Source organism: Abrus precatorius, unplaced genomic scaffold (genome assembly GCF_003935025.1).
Source record: "Abrus precatorius isolate BTA unplaced genomic scaffold, Abrus_2018 Scaffold6, whole genome shotgun sequence".
NCBI lineage: Eukaryota > Viridiplantae > Streptophyta > Magnoliopsida > Fabales > Fabaceae > Abrus > Abrus precatorius.
In genome coordinates, this window is record NW_020874406.1 from 18,387,566 (window position 1) to 18,408,529 (window position 20,964).

General features: G+C 33.4%; 4 protein-coding genes across 11 annotated transcripts; all 4 read left to right on the forward strand.

The window, feature by feature from the left end:
- The first annotated feature begins 425 nt into the window (after nucleotides 1-425).
- On the forward strand, nucleotides 426-3,003 carry LOC113868988 (serine/arginine-rich splicing factor SR45a). The gene is made up of 8 exons (XM_027505048.1): nucleotides 426-545; nucleotides 654-673; nucleotides 1,013-1,192; nucleotides 1,295-1,318; nucleotides 1,477-1,576; nucleotides 1,684-1,833; nucleotides 2,400-2,469; nucleotides 2,559-3,003. Exons 1-8 carry the CDS (start codon nucleotides 543-545, stop codon nucleotides 2,771-2,773), a joined length of 762 nt encoding a protein of 253 aa, XP_027360849.1. The 5' UTR covers nucleotides 426-542; the 3' UTR covers nucleotides 2,774-3,003.
- LOC113868987 (ankyrin repeat domain-containing protein, chloroplastic) lies at nucleotides 446-9,449 on the forward strand. Of its 2 annotated transcripts, XM_027505045.1 has the most exons (17): nucleotides 446-545; nucleotides 654-673; nucleotides 1,013-1,153; nucleotides 1,295-1,318; nucleotides 1,477-1,576; nucleotides 1,684-1,833; nucleotides 1,920-2,145; nucleotides 2,400-2,469; nucleotides 2,559-2,751; nucleotides 3,064-3,136; nucleotides 3,765-5,268; nucleotides 5,984-6,060; nucleotides 6,273-6,371; nucleotides 6,453-6,551; nucleotides 6,779-6,877; nucleotides 6,965-7,063; nucleotides 7,818-8,915. In XM_027505045.1, the coding sequence occupies exons 11-17, from the start codon at nucleotides 4,569-4,571 to the stop codon at nucleotides 7,929-7,931; spliced, it is 1,287 nt and encodes a 428-aa protein (XP_027360846.1). In that variant the 5' UTR covers nucleotides 446-545; nucleotides 654-673; nucleotides 1,013-1,153; nucleotides 1,295-1,318; nucleotides 1,477-1,576; nucleotides 1,684-1,833; nucleotides 1,920-2,145; nucleotides 2,400-2,469; nucleotides 2,559-2,751; nucleotides 3,064-3,136; nucleotides 3,765-4,568; the 3' UTR covers nucleotides 7,932-8,915. The 2 variants fall into 2 exon arrangements, with proteins under 2 accessions (XP_027360846.1, XP_027360847.1); XM_027505046.1 differs by lacking the exons at nucleotides 446-545; nucleotides 654-673; nucleotides 1,013-1,153; ... (5 more) ...; nucleotides 2,559-2,751; nucleotides 3,064-3,136 and adding an exon at nucleotides 9,334-9,449 and having other exon boundaries at nucleotides 4,555-5,268; nucleotides 7,818-7,961.
- LOC113868986 (ankyrin repeat domain-containing protein, chloroplastic-like) lies at nucleotides 9,310-13,624 on the forward strand. Of its 2 annotated transcripts, XR_003505450.1 has the most exons (8): nucleotides 9,310-10,085; nucleotides 10,425-10,507; nucleotides 11,127-11,225; nucleotides 11,309-11,404; nucleotides 11,620-11,718; nucleotides 11,807-11,905; nucleotides 12,610-12,767; nucleotides 13,227-13,624. XR_003505450.1 is itself a non-coding variant. In XM_027505044.1 (7 exons), exons 1-7 carry the CDS (start codon nucleotides 9,362-9,364, stop codon nucleotides 12,715-12,717), a joined length of 1,308 nt encoding a protein of 435 aa, XP_027360845.1. In that variant the 5' UTR covers nucleotides 9,310-9,361; the 3' UTR covers nucleotides 12,718-12,870. The 2 variants fall into 2 exon arrangements, 1 of the variants encoding a protein (XP_027360845.1); XM_027505044.1 differs by lacking the exon at nucleotides 13,227-13,624 and having other exon boundaries at nucleotides 12,610-12,870.
- Nucleotides 13,625-16,630: 3,006 nt separating this feature from the next.
- On the forward strand, nucleotides 16,631-19,929 carry LOC113868974 (bifunctional nuclease 2). Of its 6 annotated transcripts, none has more exons than XR_003505449.1 (10): nucleotides 16,632-17,085; nucleotides 17,419-17,619; nucleotides 17,721-17,773; nucleotides 17,859-17,915; nucleotides 18,615-18,680; nucleotides 18,775-18,846; nucleotides 19,059-19,131; nucleotides 19,251-19,342; nucleotides 19,452-19,516; nucleotides 19,653-19,929. XR_003505449.1 is itself a non-coding variant. In XM_027505018.1 (10 exons), the coding sequence occupies exons 1-9, from the start codon at nucleotides 16,827-16,829 to the stop codon at nucleotides 19,502-19,504; spliced, it is 963 nt and encodes a 320-aa protein (XP_027360819.1). In that variant the 5' UTR covers nucleotides 16,632-16,826; the 3' UTR covers nucleotides 19,505-19,516; nucleotides 19,658-19,929. The 6 variants fall into 6 exon arrangements, 5 of the variants coding, with proteins under 5 accessions (XP_027360820.1, XP_027360819.1, XP_027360818.1 ...); XM_027505018.1 differs by having other exon boundaries at nucleotides 19,022-19,131; nucleotides 19,658-19,929; XM_027505017.1 differs by having other exon boundaries at nucleotides 16,633-17,085; nucleotides 19,022-19,131; nucleotides 19,653-19,913.
- Nucleotides 19,930-20,964: the final 1,035 nt, after the last annotated feature.

Below are 20,964 nucleotides of genomic sequence, written 5' to 3' on the forward strand. Positions count from 1 at the left end.
AAATTTGAATTTTAGAGAATACAATGATTTTTCGCAATCGAATTGATTTAATTTAAGAAAAATAATTAATAAAAATAAATAAATGGAAAAATATAATAGGTTTGATAGAAAAAAAAAAGTCAAGTGATACATTAAAAGAAAGTAAGATTGAAAAAATAAATAAATATTACACTCAAGAGTATTAAATTTCATGATATAAGAGTTGATTATCACTAAAAAGGCATTGCATTGAATTTATTTATTTTCTTAATAATCATTTTTTAAAATAATTACTATTATTATTTTAATATTTGAGACATTTGTATGATGATCACTCTTCGGGAAAGGAAGGCCACCTTGTGGGCTTTGGGCCGTATAAAATATCTGCCCGGACCAGGTCGTTATAGACCGGCCCGATGACTCTTCTGACAGCTATATGATGCTGATAATCGAAGGTCAATTTAATAGTGCGCTTCGACAAAACCCTAACCCATCGTCGTCTTCTTCTTCTTGATTCTTCATCTCCTTTCAAGAGTCAACACTTGAAGATCGCGCCCCTGCAAATGGCAAGTTCACTATCTGAATCTATCCCTCATTTGGATTATTCGCTGCGACTTGCGAAGATAACCTAACTTTTTTTTCCTCTGTTCTATTTTTTCCCAATTATTTTGCAGGCCGATTCTCCACCAAGAAGGTAAAACCCCAAATCCCCATTAGATTATGGTAATCACGATAATCAAGCGTTGTCGGAGCATGACCATTATTTCGCATGTGACAACCTTTGTTTGTGTTGTGTTTCTAACTGAACCCAATGAAATGAAACATTAATCTTTTTTTGTTAATGAATAGGATTCTTTAAGTGTGTCATTCCGAACAAATTTCACCAGCGAAATGCATTCGTGAACGAGATGGGTTCTTTAGTTTTTGAGAATTCAATTTCGAAATTCTGGTTAATGCTTAATAGAATGTGGTCAATCTGAGATCATTAGTTGATGAATGTAATTGTTTTTCTGGTGATTATTTGATATTTCAGGAATTCAAGGTCCCCTTCTCCGTGGAGAGCTCAATCGAGGTCAAGATCCAGGTCAAGGTCTAGATCTAGGCCTAGGTCTAGATCACGGTCAAGATCTCTGGAAAAGCAAAGGCTAAGATCCCGTTCGAGGAGTCGTGGCAGGTCAGTGGCAATCATGGTTTACCTTTCAAGGGCGTGGTTGTTGTCTCTGTCACTCTTTTTTTCATTACATTCGTTCTACAGTGCCTGATATTTCTTCCTTTTGTGTCATCTCTTTGTCCCCAACCATGTTGTCTTTTTCAGATCAAGATCAAGAAGTAATGAAAGGTTAGTCCTTTTAAAATTTGCATATATCTGGTCATAATGCCTTCGCTGAAAGATAAATTCTAATTTTTAAAAGTATTTCTGAAGGGACAGTTGTGCTTTTGTGTTCTGGTTTAATGATGTTGTGTTAGTAACTTCTAATATCTTCAATTTTGTTCCAGGCCTGAGGCGAAAAACACTGGGACTACACTTTATGTGACTGGCCTATCTTCAAGAGTCACGGAGAGAGAGCTAGAGCAGCATTTCTCTAAGGAGGGAAAAGTGAGTCTCATGTTGATTTTTCCTCTTTTATCACTGAATCGCCAAACTTTTCCTCATTAGTGACAAATTATGTAGGAATGGTTATCAATAGTTGTCTTCTTTGTTAGGTTGCTTCGTGTTTTCTTGTGGTGGAGCCTCGCACGCGGATTTCTCGTGGCTTTGCATTTATTACAATGGATTCTGTTGAGGATGCAAACCGCTGCATCAAATATCTCAATCAATCAGTTTTAGAGGGTCGCTATATCACTGTTGAGCGGGTAATGTGTTTTCCCATTAACTAGTAGTTGCTAAAAAAACTTGTGGTTCTTTCTTCTTGACCTAAAGGTTTTGTGGTCATATTCAGAATACATTGCATCAGCTATTTTGGCACGCAATCAAAGATGATCAGTTCATCCATGTCAACTTTAGTGATACAGTTTGATCAATGGCAAGCTTAAACAGCTAATCCAATGCGTCTGATCAACTAAACATAGCAACTATATTGTCCAACAACTTTACAACATCAGCATTCACTTTCAACTCAACTAATCAACGGACATTATCAACAACTTTCTAATCAGGCTTTTATGGTATCTCACGCCTAGCATTAATCATGTGTGTGGATATAACTCTTTTTTTCTTATAAGCTAGGCTTTTTATTTTGATGAAACTTTCTTTTAAAGGACACCCTTAAATAATAAGCAAGAGTTAGTTAATACAATTTACTAAGGCAAGGATATCATGAGATTCAAGCTGTTTTGCTTCCAGCGGTACTTGGATGATTTATGCAACTTGTTTTATATCAAATAAATTCTAAGGATGGTGAACCTTTGTATTTTATCAGTCACGAAGAAAGCGGCCAAGAACTCCTACACCTGGACATTACCTTGGGTTGAAAAGTACTAGAGACTATGGTGAGTTTGAGACAGTATCTTTTGAATGGTGAATCTGTTCTTTAGAATTTGTTTTATTAAAATTTTTACTGAACCCTGTTTGTCTCAAGGATATCGTGGTGACCGTGGAAGGTATCGAGGTGGTTCTGGTCGTGATGATTATTCATATCGTAGGTCTCCAAGGCGCTCACCATATCGAGGTGGTAGAGATTATTCACCGAAGCACTCACCCTATGGTGGAAGATCTAAGAGGGACAGGTCCAGGTCACTACCTTATTCTCCCTATGGCAGCCCAGATAGGAGGTATGCTCGTGGATCTAGGTGATGTCTTTTATCACCTTGTTTCAAACTATGAAGACGGAAAGGAAGAAATATCTGTTAATGCTATCGTGACTATCAGTTTGTGTTTTATATGCGATGTATCCAATGTTTTGGAAGTAGCCTGTACTTATTTGTGTCCCTTCAGTACTTATTTATGCGTCTTTAGTACTTGTTATTTCACTAGTTTGTGCAACTCATTTATTGGTCAAGTGGATCTATAAGTCCTCGTATCAGCACTCAGTCAAGCACTACTTTTTCTCTTATCCCTTTTTTTATTTCATCTCTTTGTAACAGTTTATTCGCTGTAGTGTTACTTCATCAACACTCAGGGTAGAGGTGTCGGATTCTGCCATTCTCGCCATAGAAAGTACTGAACCCCACCTCCTGCCCCCATTGGAGTCGGGGAAACCTAACCGCCCCTCGCATGACCCCTTTTTTTATAATTCTAGAATGGCAAAACACACCTTGTTCCCTTTTACTTCTTCCATTCCTTTTTAATAGCTGCAATACTATCGAAGAACAACAAGCATAAAAAGTAGACTAAGTACTAGCAAGGAAATAAGAGTAATATATAAAAGCAATATGCATTTTTTTTTGCTGATTTTAATTTTTACCTTAAAAAGATTCGCTGGAGCCCAGACCTACAAGACAACTTTTCATTCTAACCGTGATGCATGTCATAGTTGCTTTTCTTTGCATTTAGAATTCTAAAAAAGTTGTTAAAAAACTTTAAAAAGTTTTTTCACATCTGTCTCCTATTTATTAAGGACACCAGTTAAAAAGTTTTATACATATATAGACACACACAGACATTATAAAATTAATAATGCATTTTTCTCGTAATTTTTCAAGCACCCCAACATGTTTTTCAATACTAAGATTTCATCTTTAAAGCCTTCTTCACGAGAGAAACAAAAATCCTTCAACTGAATTTTGTGTTTTTGGTTTATATCTAGACTTGGTCTTGCTGATACTAAAGCCAATCACATATGCAGATGCAAAAATTCTTCAGCCATTGCTATCCACCTCCCTGAAACCAGCATTGCTACGAACCACGAGCCAGCCACAGAACTTCCAATCAATCTGCACTAAAACGCCCCTCCTTGAAATCAATCTGCACCAATTATGGGATATAGAGCGCCGGTAATAGAAGATGAAAATGAATGCTCTTTCCATTTTAGTTTTTGACATAAGAAGTTGAGCAATATTAAAGGATTTAACTTTCTAAAATAAACTACACCAAAGGACCTCTTGGTAATATTTAAATTCATTAATGATGTATTTATTGAATAAGAAACATAACTCTGTTATTAGCTCACTTATGAAGGGTATCACCACCCTCTAAAGTGTTAAGGTAACTTCGGAAGCACCTAAAAACATTGTATGGGCTATTTTATATATCACGTGAAAGTTAGAAAATATAGTAACTTTTTCCATATACTTTGATAGACGAAAACTAGATAAACAAAACACAGAGCCCGGAAAAGAAATAGGGTATCACGGTCTAAAGGAATTGTTGATGATGGTTCACACTAGAAGCAGCGTTCAGTGCTTTGGAGTCAAATAGGATAAAAATGAGTTCTAAGTAATGGTTAGACTATGCAATGAATTTTCAAAATTTTATTGTTGTTTATTTTGCCTAGTTAACGAGATTATGATCCTGGGCTGGGCTTTGGTAATCAACACATACACTATTCATTTAAAAAGAAAAAGAGAAACCAAAAGTATTGAATGTTATGAAACAAAAGCCCAAGCTGGGGTAGAGCATTTGCTGTGGCACCCTGGAAGTGGAAACCACCATGTTCCATTTTTCTACCGTTGCACTGAATCCTCAACCTCATAATTTCCTCCCAATTTCCCCTTCCGCTTCCACTTCGCGCAAACTCAACCTTCTACAAACTATCCAATTCCCCAGAAACTGGAATCTCCACTCTCTCTCTCCATCGTTTCATCCAATAGACCATTATGACGATTCCGAAGACCACGTCATCGGCGACTGCGTCGTCTTCGAAGAAGGCGTTTTCGAAGACCCCATTTTCCACAACGATCCCCCCAATTCTGATACTCTCACCATTAACAAACCGAAACCCAGTTCCAAGAAAAAGTTGGATAATGTGATTGTGGCTGAGAATTTGGTTCCAAATAAGTGGCGAGAAGTTCAGGCAGAGATTAACATCACGAAGAAGGAGATGCGCAAGATAGCTCAGGAAATGGAGTTCAACAGCAAGATTGAGAAGAAGAGAAGAGGGCCGGTTCCTCTTAAGGATATGAACTTGGATGAGTACGACACTTACAAAGAGGCTAAATTGACACAGATGAAAGTTCTCGACAACGGATATAGTTTTCCGGTGAAAAAAGAGGTTCCAGAAGCTGAATTGAATGATGGTGAACGCGTAGTGCCCAAGAATCCTAGGTGGGATGTTTACGGGAGGGGATTTGAGGATGTCACTGAGTTTTTCAACAGTGGGAACTACGACCCTAATGCTAAGACTTCTCAAGGTACGTCACTTATCTTTGTTTTTTAATGAACTTTAAAGTTTGTAAGATTAGAGATTATGTAATTAGTGCATTTTAATTATTTTTGTTAGTACTTGATTTTAGAAAAAAATTATTTATTTTAGGTTTTTTAATGTATATTAAGGGATCATTTAAAAGACTTTATGATCAGTTTATAAACATAATTTATGATTCTAATTAGATGTTTTTGATGTATTTTAATAATAATTTTTAGTATAACCTGTCAAAATAAGTAATTTTTTTGTTTATCTCAATAAATTTTATTGCATAAAAAAGTTATTGAATAAGTGTTTAGTTGAACCGCTTATCCAAACATATCATTAAAAAAATTAAAGTGAATGTCATTTTGTAAAGTCTGATACTAACAAAAAAAAAATTTAAATCCTATAGACTAGGATGATATTAACAATCTCGAGAACTGATTTGATGTTTTGTTTATTTCTTTCTATTTATGCTCTTTTGGGCTTCATTTTCATATCGTTGTTTGCCATTGTCTCGATACCTTTGTGGATGTGTAGAGGATTTGTATGATTGCCACGTGCTAGATAATGAGTGGCAATATGGGCTAATAAATTAAATTGTGATCAAATTAATGATTTCATTCAATGATTTTTTTCATTGGTCTCATTGCATGTGTATTACTTTTTTTTTTTTCAAGTGTTGGGATGCTCTAATTCTTTCATGCCTGCATGAATAGGTAAACGGAAACTGTTTACTAAGGAGGAGAAGGCTTTGTTGAATAAGGGAATGCCAGACTTGGCAGCTGCTACTTCAGTATGTTTATTTATGTGTCTAACTAACAAAGATTGATATTCTACCATCGTTATATTCTTATTATTCTTCGATAACAAAAACTCTCTAAAAGCTTGTTGCTTTTGTTTTCAACCATCTTAAAGGTGTAGGGAAAAGGATTCTGGTTCATTCACTTGTAGCCTTTGGTGAATATACTCATTTTTTTTAATGGTTAATACTGATTTTATTTTTAGGATAAATGGCTTCCTCTGCATACTCTTGCTGCTTGTGGAGAATTTTATATTTTAGATTCACTGTTGAAGTATAATGTTGATATCAATGCTGTGGATAAGGTATATATATTCTAACTTTTTGTTGCGAAGATTAAAATGCACGAGTCTTCTATTTATTTTGCTGATTTACTTTGTTTTCAGGATGGTTTGACTGCCCTTCACAAAGCAATAATTGGAAAAAAACAGGCCATAACCAATTATCTCCTGAGAAACTCAGCTAACCCCTTTGTGCAGGATAAAGTGAGTAAAAACTACTTAATAGTTGAGTTGTCTAGTTATAGCTGCATATTACTTGCTGATTTTCTTCTATATCTTATTTTCAGAGCTCTTTCTTCCCCCGTTGAGAAATTGTAACTGTTATGTTATCATTCCATGTTAATCTAATAGTGTATATTGTTATCATATGCCTTAGTTGTCTGTTGCTGATATGTTTATGCATCTATTTTGTTATTTATGTACTGGAACAGGAGGGCGCCACCTTGATGCACTATGCAGTACAAACAGCTTCTATCCAGACAGTTAAAATACTTTTATTGTATAATGTGGATATAAATCTCCAAGACAATGTATGCCTAATTTTTCTTATGTTTACCTTATCTACCTTTTATTTTTTTGTGGTGTTTTGAGAACATAATTCATTTGCTGTGTCTCAGGATGGCTGGACACCATTACATCTTGCTGCTCAAGCTCGGAGATCAGATATAGTGAGGCTTCTGCTGATTAAAGGTGCTGATAAGACATTAAAAAACAAGGTAATTTTATGTTGATTTCTTGCTTGAATCTATCAATGTGAGAGAACTTCAGTGCCTTGCATAATGTTAGCCTAATGTGGAAGCTTCAAATGATAATTGGTATGATTTTCACCTATTGGTATTCGGAAGGTCTGTCTATGCCTTGTGAAGTTTGGTGATTTGAATGAAGGCAATAGTTGTGATATCCAAACCTTGATTCTCAATTTTGAAATTAAGATATTTACATTTGATTTGCCCTTAAACCGTGAGAAACCTTTCCAAAGTCACTAAAAATTTAGTAGTTGTTGAAGAAAATTTTCTAAAGTGATCAAGGAATTGTTAAACTTTGCCAATCTCCTACATATTTGCTGTAGTTTAAGTAGCAAGCTCCAAGCCTGGATCAAAGAGGAGAACTGTGCTAGACAATCTCAAGATAACATAAGGTTTTGCTGAAACTTTGTGACATGGAGTAACGGTTTTATTGAAAATTCCGTTTTTGATTGAGCATGATGTGTCAAGTAGCTAATTTCAGTAGGATAAGTCATGATTGGTTTTGCTGTCTTGCTGTATATGAGGAATTCTAATTTATGCTTAATTTTTAAATTTGTCTGTTGTTCCATACTAGTATCTGTAAATATTTCAACTGTTATCATCAAAATGGAAAAATCTTTAAACGGGGATTGAGTGTTACAATTTCTGTTGTCTTGTTGCTTAATGCTAGTCATTTCTTTTATGTTGATTTTTAATTTGCAATTTCCCTTTTTGTTTGTCTCAGGATGGTTTAACTCCTCTTGACCTTTGCCTTTACTCTGGTCAAAGTGCTAGAACATATGAGCTGATCAAGTTGTTTAAGCAGCCTCAGAGACGTAGTAGATATGTATCAGCATGATAGATGAGGATAAGAGACAATACAACTACTGTAATATTTGGACCAGCAAGTGAAGATTAGCCATTGCCAATTTTTGCATGACATTTAGCATCCTTCACATATGGAAATTTTAGGACAACCACGGTATCGTACTATATTAAAAATGTATTTAAATATGATAGAAAAATAGAAATATTTTCATGAAAAAGAAAGAAAGATTATTGTCCAACTTGAAAAAAAAAAAACTTATTCAAGGAAAAAGCTACATTTGAAAAAAGGAGCTGCTAAATTGTTTGACTTCAAATATTAAAACTCAGCGAAGCTTGATTCACATAATTATACTAGATCAAAGACATGAGGAAATTTTAATAGAAAAATACTTTGAAGATGAACCTATTTCTATACAATAGTAAAAAGTTATTGATGGCATCGTGCTTGAACAATCTGTTCCACTTAGTGTCAAAGAATTATTACTATCGTATGACATTTATGTTCACTGTTGTAACAAATAAAGCATGCATGTTCTAAAATGGACATTTATAAAACTGTAACAACTAATCCTAGCATTGGTTGATAGGGCAATAAGTCTAATTCTAAATAAAATTTTCACTGCCATAAAATGTTAATGAACAGATAAAACTTTGTGCGCGATGATTTTATCATTTTAAATCTTAATTGCTTCTCCTGGGTTTTAGGAATTTTTTAAGTTCAAATAACTTTATATGTTTAGGAAATAGTGCACTGATAATCATAGCTAGAAAGAAAAATAATTTGTCAAAGGTTTAAATTTCAAGCAAGTAAACTTCTTAAATTTCAGAGATAATTATTAAAACTAAATTATAAAAATAGTGGGGATAATTTAGAATTTAATTTATAATTTTGTTGTGATTTTACTTAAATAAAAATAATTAGTTTGCACCTGTAATTTCCCTGTAATTAGTTCAACACCTTCTGATCTAACGTTTATTACTCATTCCAACCTAGCAATTTCTTAGTGCTAGCAGTTACAAAAAAGAAAAGAAAGAAGTTAAAACGGTACTTGATATTTGGAAATGTGGCATTTGACAATTTAATTTTAGACAAAATTATATGTACATTAAATTATTAAATGGCTGTCGTTACATGTAGCAAAATGAAAAATATAAGAAAAATGCTTACACATATTTTCTTACATTTTTTTAACACACTCTTTCTCAATGATCTTTTATATCTTAAAAAAGACAAGATTTAATTCTACACACGAAAAAAAGAAAATATGAAATAAATTATTTAGTATTAAATATAATCTAACCAATGATTAAACTATAATTGAGTAGTCAAATATTGACTTACTCATGATATTTTTATACATATAACTTGAACTTTGGGCTGGGCTTTGTTAATCAACATGTTCGAAAGTGGTTGAAAACAAACTCTTCTCCAGAAAGCATAGAACGTTAGGAGAGACAAGCATGGTGGTGGTGGGGAGCACTTGCAGCTGCAGCAGCACCAACCTCGCAATGTTCCAATTTTCTACCGTTTTGATGAGTCCTCTCAAACTCTTATCTCCTCTCCCTTCTCTACAACTTCAAGCCATCAAATTCCCCAGAAAATCGATTCTCCACCCCAAAGAACGCGGTGTCCGAGACTGCGTCGTCTTCGAGGAAGGCATTTTCGAAAACGACAATCTCCCCATTTCCCAAAACGACAGTCTCCTCACTAACAAGCCCAGACCCAAATCGATGAAGAAAAAGGCGATGCTTGTGCGCGATGAATTGGTTCCTGACAAGTGGAGAGAAACTCATGCAGAGATCAATGACTTCACGAGTAACGATAGACGCAGGTTTAAGAAGAAGAAGAAGAGAATAGGGATTGTTCCCTTCATGGATAAGGAGAGGCACAAGAAAATGGAGATGAAAAACAAGGTTGAGATGAAGGGAAAAAGAAGTGCGTTGTTGGATATAAACTGGAATCAATACAGGGCTTCTAAGAAGGATAAATTGACACAGCTCAATCCTCTCGTTCTCGATAACCCTTCTACTTTCTCTGTGAAAAAGCAAGTTACAGAACCTGACTTGAATGGAGAGCGTGTAGAGCCCAAGAATCCTAGAGGGGTTGTTTATGGGAAGGGTTTGGAGTATGTTAATGAATTTTTCAATAGTGGAAGCTATAACCCCACTCCTAAGACTACTGAAGGCACTGTCTTCGGTTTTGTATTTATCCATTTTCGTACTTTTGTTGTTGTTTGTCACTGTTTCGTGTGGATGTCGAGGATTAGTATGATTGTCACACGTGAAATAATCCCTTGAAAACTGAAAATTAACTTCCTTGATGATGCATGGACTTTTTGAAAACTAACTGGTCAGTTCACTTTTGCTGCTGCTTCATCCTATGCTGGTTGATGAATGCCCCATTCAGCTGAGAAATTATATTGTGGTTGAATGAATGAGTTCATTTGATGATTGTTGCATTTGTCTCGCTGCCTTTATATATATATATATATATTTTTTTAAGTTTTCATGCTTGTGTGTATAGGTCGTCGGAAGTTGTTTACTATTACTAAGGAGGAGGTGGTTTTGTTGAATAAGCGAACACCAGACCTGGCAGCTGCTACTTCAGTGAGTTTTATTTGTCTGATGATCATTTAGTGATGTTTCACCATCGTTATAATTGTTTCTTATTATTGACAGAATAAGAAATAACTGCATATTAGAGAATACTGGAATAACATCTATTGTGAAAAAGATAACAGAAAATTGACTAAAATAGTTTGAACACGTGCAAAGAAAGTCGCTTGAGGTACCAATAAAGAGAGGAAATGACATGACTTTTAGTCCAATAAATATGAGTAGAGAAAGAGTAGAAGAACTTTGAAAGAAAATTAGAAAAAGAGATCTTATAATATATAATATCTAAGAAAATTTGGTTTCTAACCGAGTTTAATGACATCATGTAATTCATGCAGTAAACATCACTTAATGGGATAAAACTTGGTTGTTGTTTGTTGGGAAAAAAGAGTTCTCTACTCCTTCATTGTGATGCCGTAGTGATTTTCTGTTCTCCGTAGTTGTTGAGTCAGTCTTCTTTGGAGTGGATAATTGGGTCTGAGAAACCTTGTTGCATTTTCTTATTTGTTATAAACATGATAACTATGTAGGGAAAAGGGTTTTGATTCCCTTCCTTATAGCCTTTGGTGAATAATCTCAATTTTTTGGCTAATACTGATATTATTTTCAGGGTAAATGGCTTCCTCTGCACACTTTTGCTGCATGTGGAGAACTTTACCTTTTAGATTCTCTATTGAAGCATAATGCTGATATCTATGCTGTTGATAAGGTATATAAATTCTAACTTTTCATATGGAATAATAAAATGCATGGAGTCCTTGATTAAAATGTAGTGATTTACTATGTTTCCAGGATGGTTTGACTGTCCTTCACAAAGCAATTGGGAAAAAGCTCGCCGTAACAGATTATCTACTGAGAAACTCAGCTAATCCATCTGTACTGGATAAAGTGAGTAAAAAATTACTTAATTGTTGTAATTGCATATTTGAGCCATTACTTGCTAGTTTTCTTTTGTAATTTATTTTTATATGCTCTTCCTGCCCCCTTGAAGAGTTATCACTGTTAATATTCCATCTTAATCTAACTGCATATTATCATCATAGGCTTAATTGCTTGTTGCTGATGTTTTTATGCATCTCCTTGGTTGTTTATGTCTGAAACAGGAGGGGGCCACAGTGATGCACTATGCTGTACAAACAGCTTCTGCCGAGACAATTGAATTACTCTTATTGTATAATGTGGATATAAATCTTCAGGACAATGTATGGTTAATGGCTCTCATATTTATATCTACCTTTTAATCTTTAGCAACAAGCTGTTTGAGAACATAATTCATTTATTCTATTTTAGGATGGCTGGACACCATTGCATCTTGCTGTTCAAACTCAGAAAACAGATTTAGTTAGGCTTCTGCTGATTAAAGGTGCTGATAAGACATTAAGAAACAAGGTAATCTTGTTGATTTCCTGCATTAATCTATAAATGTGAAAGTAGATTAATGTTCGCAACATTGTCTGAAAATGGATGCTAAAAATGGATCGTTAGTACCAAATGAGCTGTGATTGGTAATCAAATGGTTTGTCTCTGCCATATGATCTAGTTAGGTTATTTGAATGAAAAGCTTTTGTGATATCCAAACCCTGATTCTCAATTTAGAAATTGAGATATTTACAATTTGCCTGTAAAACAGGGAAACCTTTCCGAAGTTATTTAGTTGTTGAAGAAAAAATTTCAAAAGTAATTGAGGAATTGTGAAACTTTGCAATCTAATGCTTGTTTGCTAAACTTTGCATAGCTGGTCCCAAATCTGGATCAAATTGGAGGACTGTGTTAGGCAATCACAAGCTAACATAAAGTTTTGTCAAATCTTTACGTTATGGTGGAATGGAATAATGGTTTTATTGAAAATTTGGTTTTTGATTATGCATGTCAAGTAGCTGAGCTCAATAGGATAAGATGGTTGATTTTGTCTAGAATTTTGTGCAACTTTGTGTCAGTTGTTACATAGATGACTTGCATCTTCAAATATTTCAGCTGTTACTTGTAAGCCTTGGAATGGTGATCGAGTGTTAAATTTCTGTTGTCTAGCTGCTTAATGCTGGCCATTTCTTTTATGTTGATTTTAAATTGCAATTTTTGTGTTATTATCTCAGGATGGTTTAACTCCACTCGACCTTTGCCTTTACTCTGGTCAAAGTTTCCAAACATATGAGTTAATCAAGTTGTTCAAGCAGCCTCAGGGGCATCTTAGACGTATATGACAAATGGTGCTAAGAAACAATACAACTTCTGAAAAATGATATTTTCTCTGGTACGCAAACATATCGGAGTGTAGCTATATCCTTCCTTGTATCAATAATAGCAGAATAACAAGTATGGATTCTTAATCCATGTCAGATGTGAGCTGTGGTCCTCATTTCAAATGTATTTCTTTTTAACCCCACATGGAGATCTATCTGAAATTGTAAAGGCAACTTTTTGGTTAAACTCATTTGTCTTATCGTGCTCATCAAGTAAGAAGGACTTGAATCATTGGCGTACGCATTGTCGCTTTATTGATTCTTGGGGTGTGGGAACTGAATGGGTAAACGAGTTGCAGACAAATTGTCTTTGGGAGGCTGTCATATTAGGCTAAAGGTGTAGAGATTTGTCGCCCATTTGATTTTTTACAAAATTTCAACCGACATGAATAGTAGTAAGTGTTTCAATTTCATTCCCAGCATGCTGTTATGGATCACTTTTATGATATACTATGTGGGTCTTATTGTAGGTCAACCATCGCAGTTGAATTGCATAGCTGGAGCCTTTGACGGGTGCTTTTGAAAATCCCAACAGTGGTCTAAATCAACCTTGAATTTGATAGTTACTTCGTAGTGTGCCCTTTGTACTTGTGCACGATCTACATTAAGGATATGAAAGTGGAAGAAAGAAAAAAATACAATGCTTACTGTAATGAGTTGGTAGTGTACAGATGCTTAGTACACGCGATATTATCCTAAGCACTTTTGTGTGTGTGTGTGTGTTAACTTATGTGGATGATAGTGTTTATCTGTGCCTAATTGTTGTGTAATTGCTCAATTGTAATTATTAAAATAATTTATAACAAGAAAATGGGTAAGGAATGGAACATCAATTCCCTAAAGGGAGTAGGTCATGGATGGAAGTTGCATCATATTTGGGTTTGTTCTGGATGATGTCTTCATTTCTTTATTGATGTCTACCTCATTGTCACTGACATGAATTTTATTTTTTGTTTACCCATCCTGCTGTCTTTCTTTGATATTTAGAGCAGTTGATGTATAGGTTAGTTGGCTTAAACTTTTTAAGGAAGCTTTCAGTCGCGTTCCTGCTTCTGCATTCATCCTATAATGGCTTTTGTAAGAACATCAGCGACTTGATTATCAGATGTTGCCTGATTGTAGATGCTTAAAATGAATCTTTGGTATGATTTTCGTTATGATTATCAGATGTCATTTGGTATTGAGGAATCTGTCCCTATATGAACTAGGTAGATCATTTGAATAAAAGGCTATTGTCATATCCAAATTCTGATTCTCAATTTGAAATTGAGACACTCAATGAACTTTGCCCTTAAACACGGGAAACATTTGCAAATCTCTTTAGATTGTGTTTGATTAAAATAATTTAAAATTAATATTGTGTTTGAATGATAAAAAAAAATGTTTTAAAAATATTATCAAATCTTACCAAAATAATTTTTATTTAAATAAAAATAAATGACATATCTTAGTTAGCAATGATTATAAAGTAATTAGTCACAAAAAATGTGTTAAACAACATATTATTAATATTTTTGTATTTTATCTAACTTTGGTCTTTAGAATTAAGTTTACGCATATAAAAATCATAAAATTATATTAAAAAGAATATACTTACTATAATTTTAATATTGTTTGTAATTAATATTTTTAATAAAATTTTATTTAACGATATTACACCCTTTTTATTTTGAATTTTATCATGCATGATCACATCAAGTAGGAATAGGTGCATCAAGATTGATAACTACCAAACTATGATACTCCGAGCACAGCCAATGAAATTGCACAAATTCTTAGAATTCTAGGCATGTTTTTTTCTCGATCAGGGATCAATTTGGTTCCCAAGAATCGCATTACTTGGTTTGAGTTGGAGTATGGCTTAGCCAAATTATATATATGCCTCATGTTTTGTGGCACATTCATAGCATTGAAGATAAATTCGTATTGAATTAAATTAACATTTAATGCAAACAGTAGTATTATATACAATAATTTTAGTACTTTGACATTTTTTTTGTTTAATAGTAAACTTATTCACAAAAATAACTAACAAAACAAATTACAATTATTTGTTTTTTTGCATCAATTCGTATTAATTTAATCCAAAAGTGTAAGATAGAAGGGCTGACAGGGTAAGGTTAGTAAAACCTCAACTTTAAGACTAAAAAACAATTCTAAAATTCACCTTCTTTAATATTTTTTAAGTTTTAATTAGTAAGTAACTAAATATTTTTTCAATATTTTTTAATTATATGATTTGACTTCTATAAAGTAAGAAGTTACAATTATTAATTGAAAAATAAACAATTGAGATTGTAATTAAATTCAAGTACACATTCATAGTATATTTTGTAATTTATTTAAATTTTAATCATTGTTTTTAATCACTGCAAATTTTCATTTTATTATTTAAAGTGAATATTTTGAACATTTTGTTTGATTTACAAAAGGAATAGGAAAGAAAAATAATTTTAAAGAAAGTAGTAAGGAAATTAATAGATTTTTAGAATGCTTGGTAGAAGACAAACATCAAAAAAAGTGAAGAGAAAAAAATTCCACGAATAAACAATTATAATCCTAAAACAAATGAATTATATGATATAAAATTGGATGGAGAGAAAGGTAATGGTCAAATAGTAAAAAAAGGCATCTTCCTCCAACTTTCTGGGGACAATGGGAGAGAAATAAAATTAGGTGGGTCTCACAATTATTTATTTTTTTCCTTTTCCCTGACTTGGAATCAAACATGTGAAATATCTATTATTGTTCTCAATTTTTTCCCCATTCATTTCTTTCTTTTACTTTGATGGAGACCGAACATAGCCTAAAGAACAATACTATAATTTCTGAAATCTCAAATATTTTTCAAAGAAAAAGGTGACAATCTTCATCATATTAATTTATAACAAAAACCTTTGGGCTAGTGCTGTATTTTAGTTTATTTAAGCTCTATTTTTTTTTATGTTTTTTGCTTGTGTTACTTTTAATAATACTTTTTCTATCTTATGTTGATGTTACTTAATACTAATATACTCATATTTTAAAAAAATGTTTTTATTAATAATTATGGTAAAATAAATTAATTTTACTTAAACAACTCTATTAAAGTGATAAAATCATTGCAATAATTAATTTTAAAACTATTGCAGTAGTTAGTTCTGATAGTAAAAATTGTCTCAAATAAATATGGATTATGTTAAAAAAGTAATTAACACTTTTTTAATGTTCTAAAATGATAAATAATTTGAAAGAAATAAAAAAAGGTCAAATAACATCTAATATGTATTTTTACTCATCTATCTTATAATCTATTTAGAATAATCAGCTTGAATAAAAAATATTTCATAAATTCAAAATATCATTTAAATTGAAATTAAAAATTAAAAAAATAATTATGTTATTGAAGCAATTTTCCATTCTAAAGTATTTAAAAGATAAACCTAGATAAAGATATTCCGATCAGCAAACTGTTTGCTAAATAATAGTAATTAGATCTTTTTTTGTGGAAAGAAGCAGGAAAAATATCGACATCAGCAGAATCAAAATATCTCTATTGGCAAAAAGACAGTTGTTACGACGAGAGCTAACTTTATAACTGATAAAAAAAAAGATAAAAGTGAAAAATTTATGTTACGAAAGGAGATAACGAACGATAATTTAATTGCATAATTAAGAAAAAATTAATTCCAAATTAAAACTACTTATAAAGATGGAACATAAGGAGTGTATAGGTTAAATCTATCTATTTTATTTCTTTATATAATATGAAATTCGAAAGGGACAAGAAGTTCGTGCATGAGTGTGATGAAAGCAAAGTTATGTTATGTTAGCAAAAGCTACGATAAGAATCTCATATCACCAAACTCATCGCATCCATTAACAACAGCATCAAACAAACGCAATTAGTTTAAAATGAGCTTTTCTTAATTAACCATTTAATTAACAAAAAATCAATATCATAATAAACTAATAATAATAATAATATCAACTCCACTCGCACCCTCCTGTTTCCTCATCGCATTTCATTCCAACCACCCTCTCTCTCTCTCTCTCTCTCTCTCTGATTCTTCGTTTCAGATAGATAGAAAATGCTGGGTTCTCGATTCTGCGTCCAAACGATCTCCGGCGTGGGGTGCGTCGCAGCCGATCACACGAATGCCGCCACCGTTCGTTCCGTTTCCCACTCCGTCGCCGTCGATTTCTCGCCGCTGCACCTTCCAGTGCTTCGGACACGACGCTTTCGCTGCCCCAAATCCATTCTCATTTCGTGTAACTCTTCTCGGCGCAGATCCACTTCCGATGATGCTCACAACAACGATTATCTCGAAGCTTCCGTACTTCTCTCAGGTACCCTTCTTCTGGAAGATTCAAACTTTTGTTACTCACACTCCTGGGTCGATCGTGTTTGTGTTAATGCAATGCTTCTTTGTTTAAATTACCAACCTTTTGTTTTTATGTTTTATCCATAAAAGAATAAAAGTTAATTATTTCCTTTTTTGTGTGTGTGTGTGTGTGTGTGTGAGTTATTATTATTATTATTATTATATATTTATTTTTTTTACGAAAATTTAGAAATCGTTTGGCAGTAGTGTGTTGTGGTAACTCTTGTTCTTTTGATCGTTTAGGTCTATCCATGTGTATGATGCATCCCTGAAATTTTAATTACTTAAACTAGCGCAGAAACAATTTCCCACTATCAGATGTGGAAGCATAGATTTCAATGGAAATCGTCCACACCATCAATTCCCTTGTCTGTCCAGAACAGAATTTCAAGAACGGATAATGGTTTATCAAGACAAGGCTTTCTACAGCGTTTTCAGAACCCCACAATTTTTCTCAGGATTTCTTGTGATGGGGATTATATTCTGCCCATTGTTGTAGGTATGTGCTTGCTGCAGATGTTAATGTGTCTTGCAGTTTTGCTTTCATTTGGGCTTTTAGAGGATCCAAGTTTTATTAACTTCATCTCTTTGTTGCTGCAGGGCAGATTGCTGTTGAAAAACTTATAGATACTGAGGTTGAACAAGAAAGAGGGGTAATTTTTCGACCCTTAACTCAATGGTTGTTTACTTTGTGTTTTGGTATTTGTGACCAATCCTTAGGAAATGGTGATATTGCAGGATTGCCCTGATCAGTTTCAGTTTGTGAAAAGCCTAGTTGGAAGACTAGACCATGAAGTATGAAACTAAGCTTTATGCATATTCTTTCATTTGCTTTTTTTTTTTTTTAATTTTTGTTTATTCAGATGCTTGCTTGTTGGGCTCCGATAGCAAATACCAGTAACAAAAATTATTCCACGTCATTCCTTTTGGCTTCCTGTTTTTACCTTGTATTTATGGGATTCCCTTATATGTAGAAGGAAGGTCATTATATACTATCTGTCTTGGAACGTTCGGTTTTTATGCATTCTTCTTGATAATGAAATGCTATCTCTATGTACATAGAAAATAGATATAATCTTGCTCTTATTTGCAATTCAACACCCACATCATCTTTACCCACCCACCGAATTATAGAATACTATGGAAGATATTCTGCACAAGCTAATGACCTTTCTTTTTAGTCTAAATGCATCTTTTATCTTGCCAAGGATTGTTGGGTGAGATCAATAACGATTGCATGTTTGTTTTTATGTTTGAGAATAACCATATTAAAAAAGAAAGAAGTACAATTTGGATACAGTTAGTTGGGTCCTCTTAAGAGCATATTTCACGTTGGCAATCTCTTGGATCAGCCCTCATATTCCTTTTTCAAAAGTTCTAAAGCAATAGCAGTGTATCATTATAATTCTATCATGTTCAATCTAATTCCTTCAAATACAAATTTGGTGTCAAATTACATAATTCAAAAGACTTTCCTTCACTTTACTTTTTCAGGTGATAATGGTGAGAATTACAGAGAGAGTGGTCAGTACTTACTATGCCAGATTGTACCTTAGCCAGGTTTTGAAAACTTTTTCAATTCATAAATGATAACACCTTTATCTTGTGCTCTTTCATTCATAAAATTGCTCATAAAAATTGATAAATCCTCCAGCCAGGGAAAAGTGATCTTATCAGTGTGGATGCACGTCCCTCAGATGCCATCAATGTTGCAAATAGATGCAAGGTATGAATTCTATGGTGACCCGGCCAGTATGTGTTGAGAAATTTTACATTTTGAAAGTGAATCTCGAAAGACTGTAGCACATATGTTATTATGCAAAACTCCCAATAAACACCTGTGTTTTGTGCATGGATGTTAGACAAATCCACTTGTATGATTTTAAATTTGATTTGTGCAGGCTCCAATATATGTAAGTAAACAAATTGTTTTCACAGATGCTATCAGACTTGGTTATGGAATGGGCAGAGTGCATAATAAAAAGGCTATTTATGACGTATTGCTTGACAGGTATTGTATAATTATTGTGTCACATGTGGCATTTTTGCCACCATAGACTCTGCACGAGTTACTGAGTGCCCCATTATTTACATTCTGGGTTATCATTTAAGTCTAAATGTTTCCTACAGTCCTGTAGATGGACCAGATTTGGTTGCTCAAGAACTAAGTATGATGCATAATATGCACATAGCTATCAAACAGGAAAGATTTAAAGATGCAGGTATAATACCTTTTGTGCATGATTGTATTTAATATTTTATACATTCATGAGTATTTAGTAGGGTGTAAGTGTTGTGGAATCATCTAAGTTTGTTGGTTGGCTTTTGCAGCTATATGGAGAGACAAACTTGCAAATCTTCGTAAATCAGCTCATGAACACTAATTAGCTTGTTAGGTATATACAAAATTACTTTCGGCTACTTTAACATTTGGAATTTCATGTTTTGAAAAAATAAAAGTGTCTGTCTGTTGTAGTTTGACTGTCTAGGTGTCTAATTTTATATTGAAAATTTTTCATGTGGTGATGACAGGTAAGTTCTGAAGAAGAATTTGTGGGTATCTATTTCCTGATAATTTTTCAACAGGAATATATCGGGGTATAAGTTATAGAAATGAAAGAAAGTAACAAAATTATGTGTTGTACAGCTTTGCATTAGAGTGGTCGACCCCAGTTTATGTACATCAAATGTATTAAAATTCCCTAGACCTTGTACTAATACTAAGAATGACAAGGTACGTCACAACGATGATCCCGTATGTATGCAATCCTGGACACGATCATCAATAAAAAAGAAAAAAAGATTAATCTATGGCCTTGGGCTTTCTTATGAATGAAAATAACATTTTTTAAGTTATACTTTCTTGGCTCAACCGCTCAAGATGTTAACTCCAAAGCCTACAAGCTCTTTTATTTGACGAATTTACTTTTTAGATTGGTAGGTGAGTAAAACTTTTTGGGCTGATTCACTGTTGCTCAGTGGGCCTAGGAGAACGGGCCCACTTCCTGTGGCTGCACGTCCCTAAGAGCCGTACTGTAAGGGAATTTCCTTGCAAAACATATATTTGGATACGATTTAATGTTTGACCAAATAAGGAAATATAATTTAGGATCGATGATTTGCATTTACTCAAATTAGTGTTATGGATTAGTAACTGGAACGTACAAAATTGCCTAAATACTACATGAGCTCCTCAGTCATTAAATAAATTGGAAATTCTACTCTTGGTTTTCCTACAGTATCTTTTAGCACGATCCACAAATGTTGTTTACGAGAATATAGATGAGAATCATCAGAGTAGCATTCTAAAGTTTATAAAAGCTGCATGAAGGAGCTAGTTTAAATTTGTAAAATTATTCATATTAGTTTTTTTTATTATATTTTTCATTGTCATTCTACAATAAAAATGACTAAAATGAAGTTCAAGGACTGGTCAGGTGGTGTAAGATTAATCTATTTAACGAGATTTTGTGTTTATTTTATTGTACAAATAAGACCTACCAAGTACAAGAATAGATTTGGTCTTGGAATGTTTGTACAGTTCCTAATTTCTAACTTTAGGGAAAAAAAACACTAAAACAAGTATAATTTTATAAAATGAATATTAAAGTGAAGATTTTGTCCAACTAAATATTAAAATGGCCAATATTTACCATCTAAGGAACTAAAACAAGGATTTTCTTCAGACACGCATATACACCGTATCTTATTAGATTTTTTCTATATACAAATTCTAGCTAGTACAACTTTTTTTTCCATCTCTCTCAACATCAAATATCATTATTCATTTCTTAAAGAGGTTAAATGGAGCCATAAACCGGACTCAAATTATCCTTTCGTCTAA

What these genes read in the sequence shown, in the direction of transcription:
- LOC113868988 (XM_027505048.1), top strand. An exon ending in TACCTTTCAAGGGCGTGGTT is followed by an intron (nt 1,193 to 1,294) that starts GTTGTCTCTGTC and finishes TGTCTTTTTCAG; the next exon opens with ATCAAGATCAAGAAGTAATG. An exon ending in AGATCAAGAAGTAATGAAAG is followed by an intron (nt 1,319 to 1,476) that starts GTTAGTCCTTTT and finishes ATTTTGTTCCAG; the next exon opens with GCCTGAGGCGAAAAACACTG.
- LOC113868987 (XM_027505045.1), top strand. Translation starts at nt 4,569, where the DNA reads ATGTTCCATTTTTCTACCGTTGCACTGAATCCTCAACCTCATAATTTC. An exon ending in ATATCAATGCTGTGGATAAG is followed by an intron (nt 6,372 to 6,452) that starts GTATATATATTC and finishes CTTTGTTTTCAG; the next exon opens with GATGGTTTGACTGCCCTTCA. An exon ending in ACCCCTTTGTGCAGGATAAA is followed by an intron (nt 6,552 to 6,778) that starts GTGAGTAAAAAC and finishes GTACTGGAACAG; the next exon opens with GAGGGCGCCACCTTGATGCA.
- LOC113868986 (XM_027505044.1), top strand. Translation starts at nt 9,362, where the DNA reads ATGGTGGTGGTGGGGAGCACTTGCAGCTGCAGCAGCACCAACCTCGCA. An exon ending in ATCCATCTGTACTGGATAAA is followed by an intron (nt 11,405 to 11,619) that starts GTGAGTAAAAAA and finishes TGTCTGAAACAG; the next exon opens with GAGGGGGCCACAGTGATGCA. An exon ending in ATAAGACATTAAGAAACAAG is followed by an intron (nt 11,906 to 12,609) that starts GTAATCTTGTTG and finishes TTATTATCTCAG; the next exon opens with GATGGTTTAACTCCACTCGA.
- LOC113868974 (XM_027505018.1), top strand. Translation starts at nt 16,827, where the DNA reads ATGCTGGGTTCTCGATTCTGCGTCCAAACGATCTCCGGCGTGGGGTGC. An exon ending in ATGTTGCAAATAGATGCAAG is followed by an intron (nt 18,847 to 19,021) that starts GTATGAATTCTA and finishes TGATTTGTGCAG; the next exon opens with GCTCCAATATATGTAAGTAA. An exon ending in TATGACGTATTGCTTGACAG is followed by an intron (nt 19,132 to 19,250) that starts GTATTGTATAAT and finishes TGTTTCCTACAG; the next exon opens with TCCTGTAGATGGACCAGATT.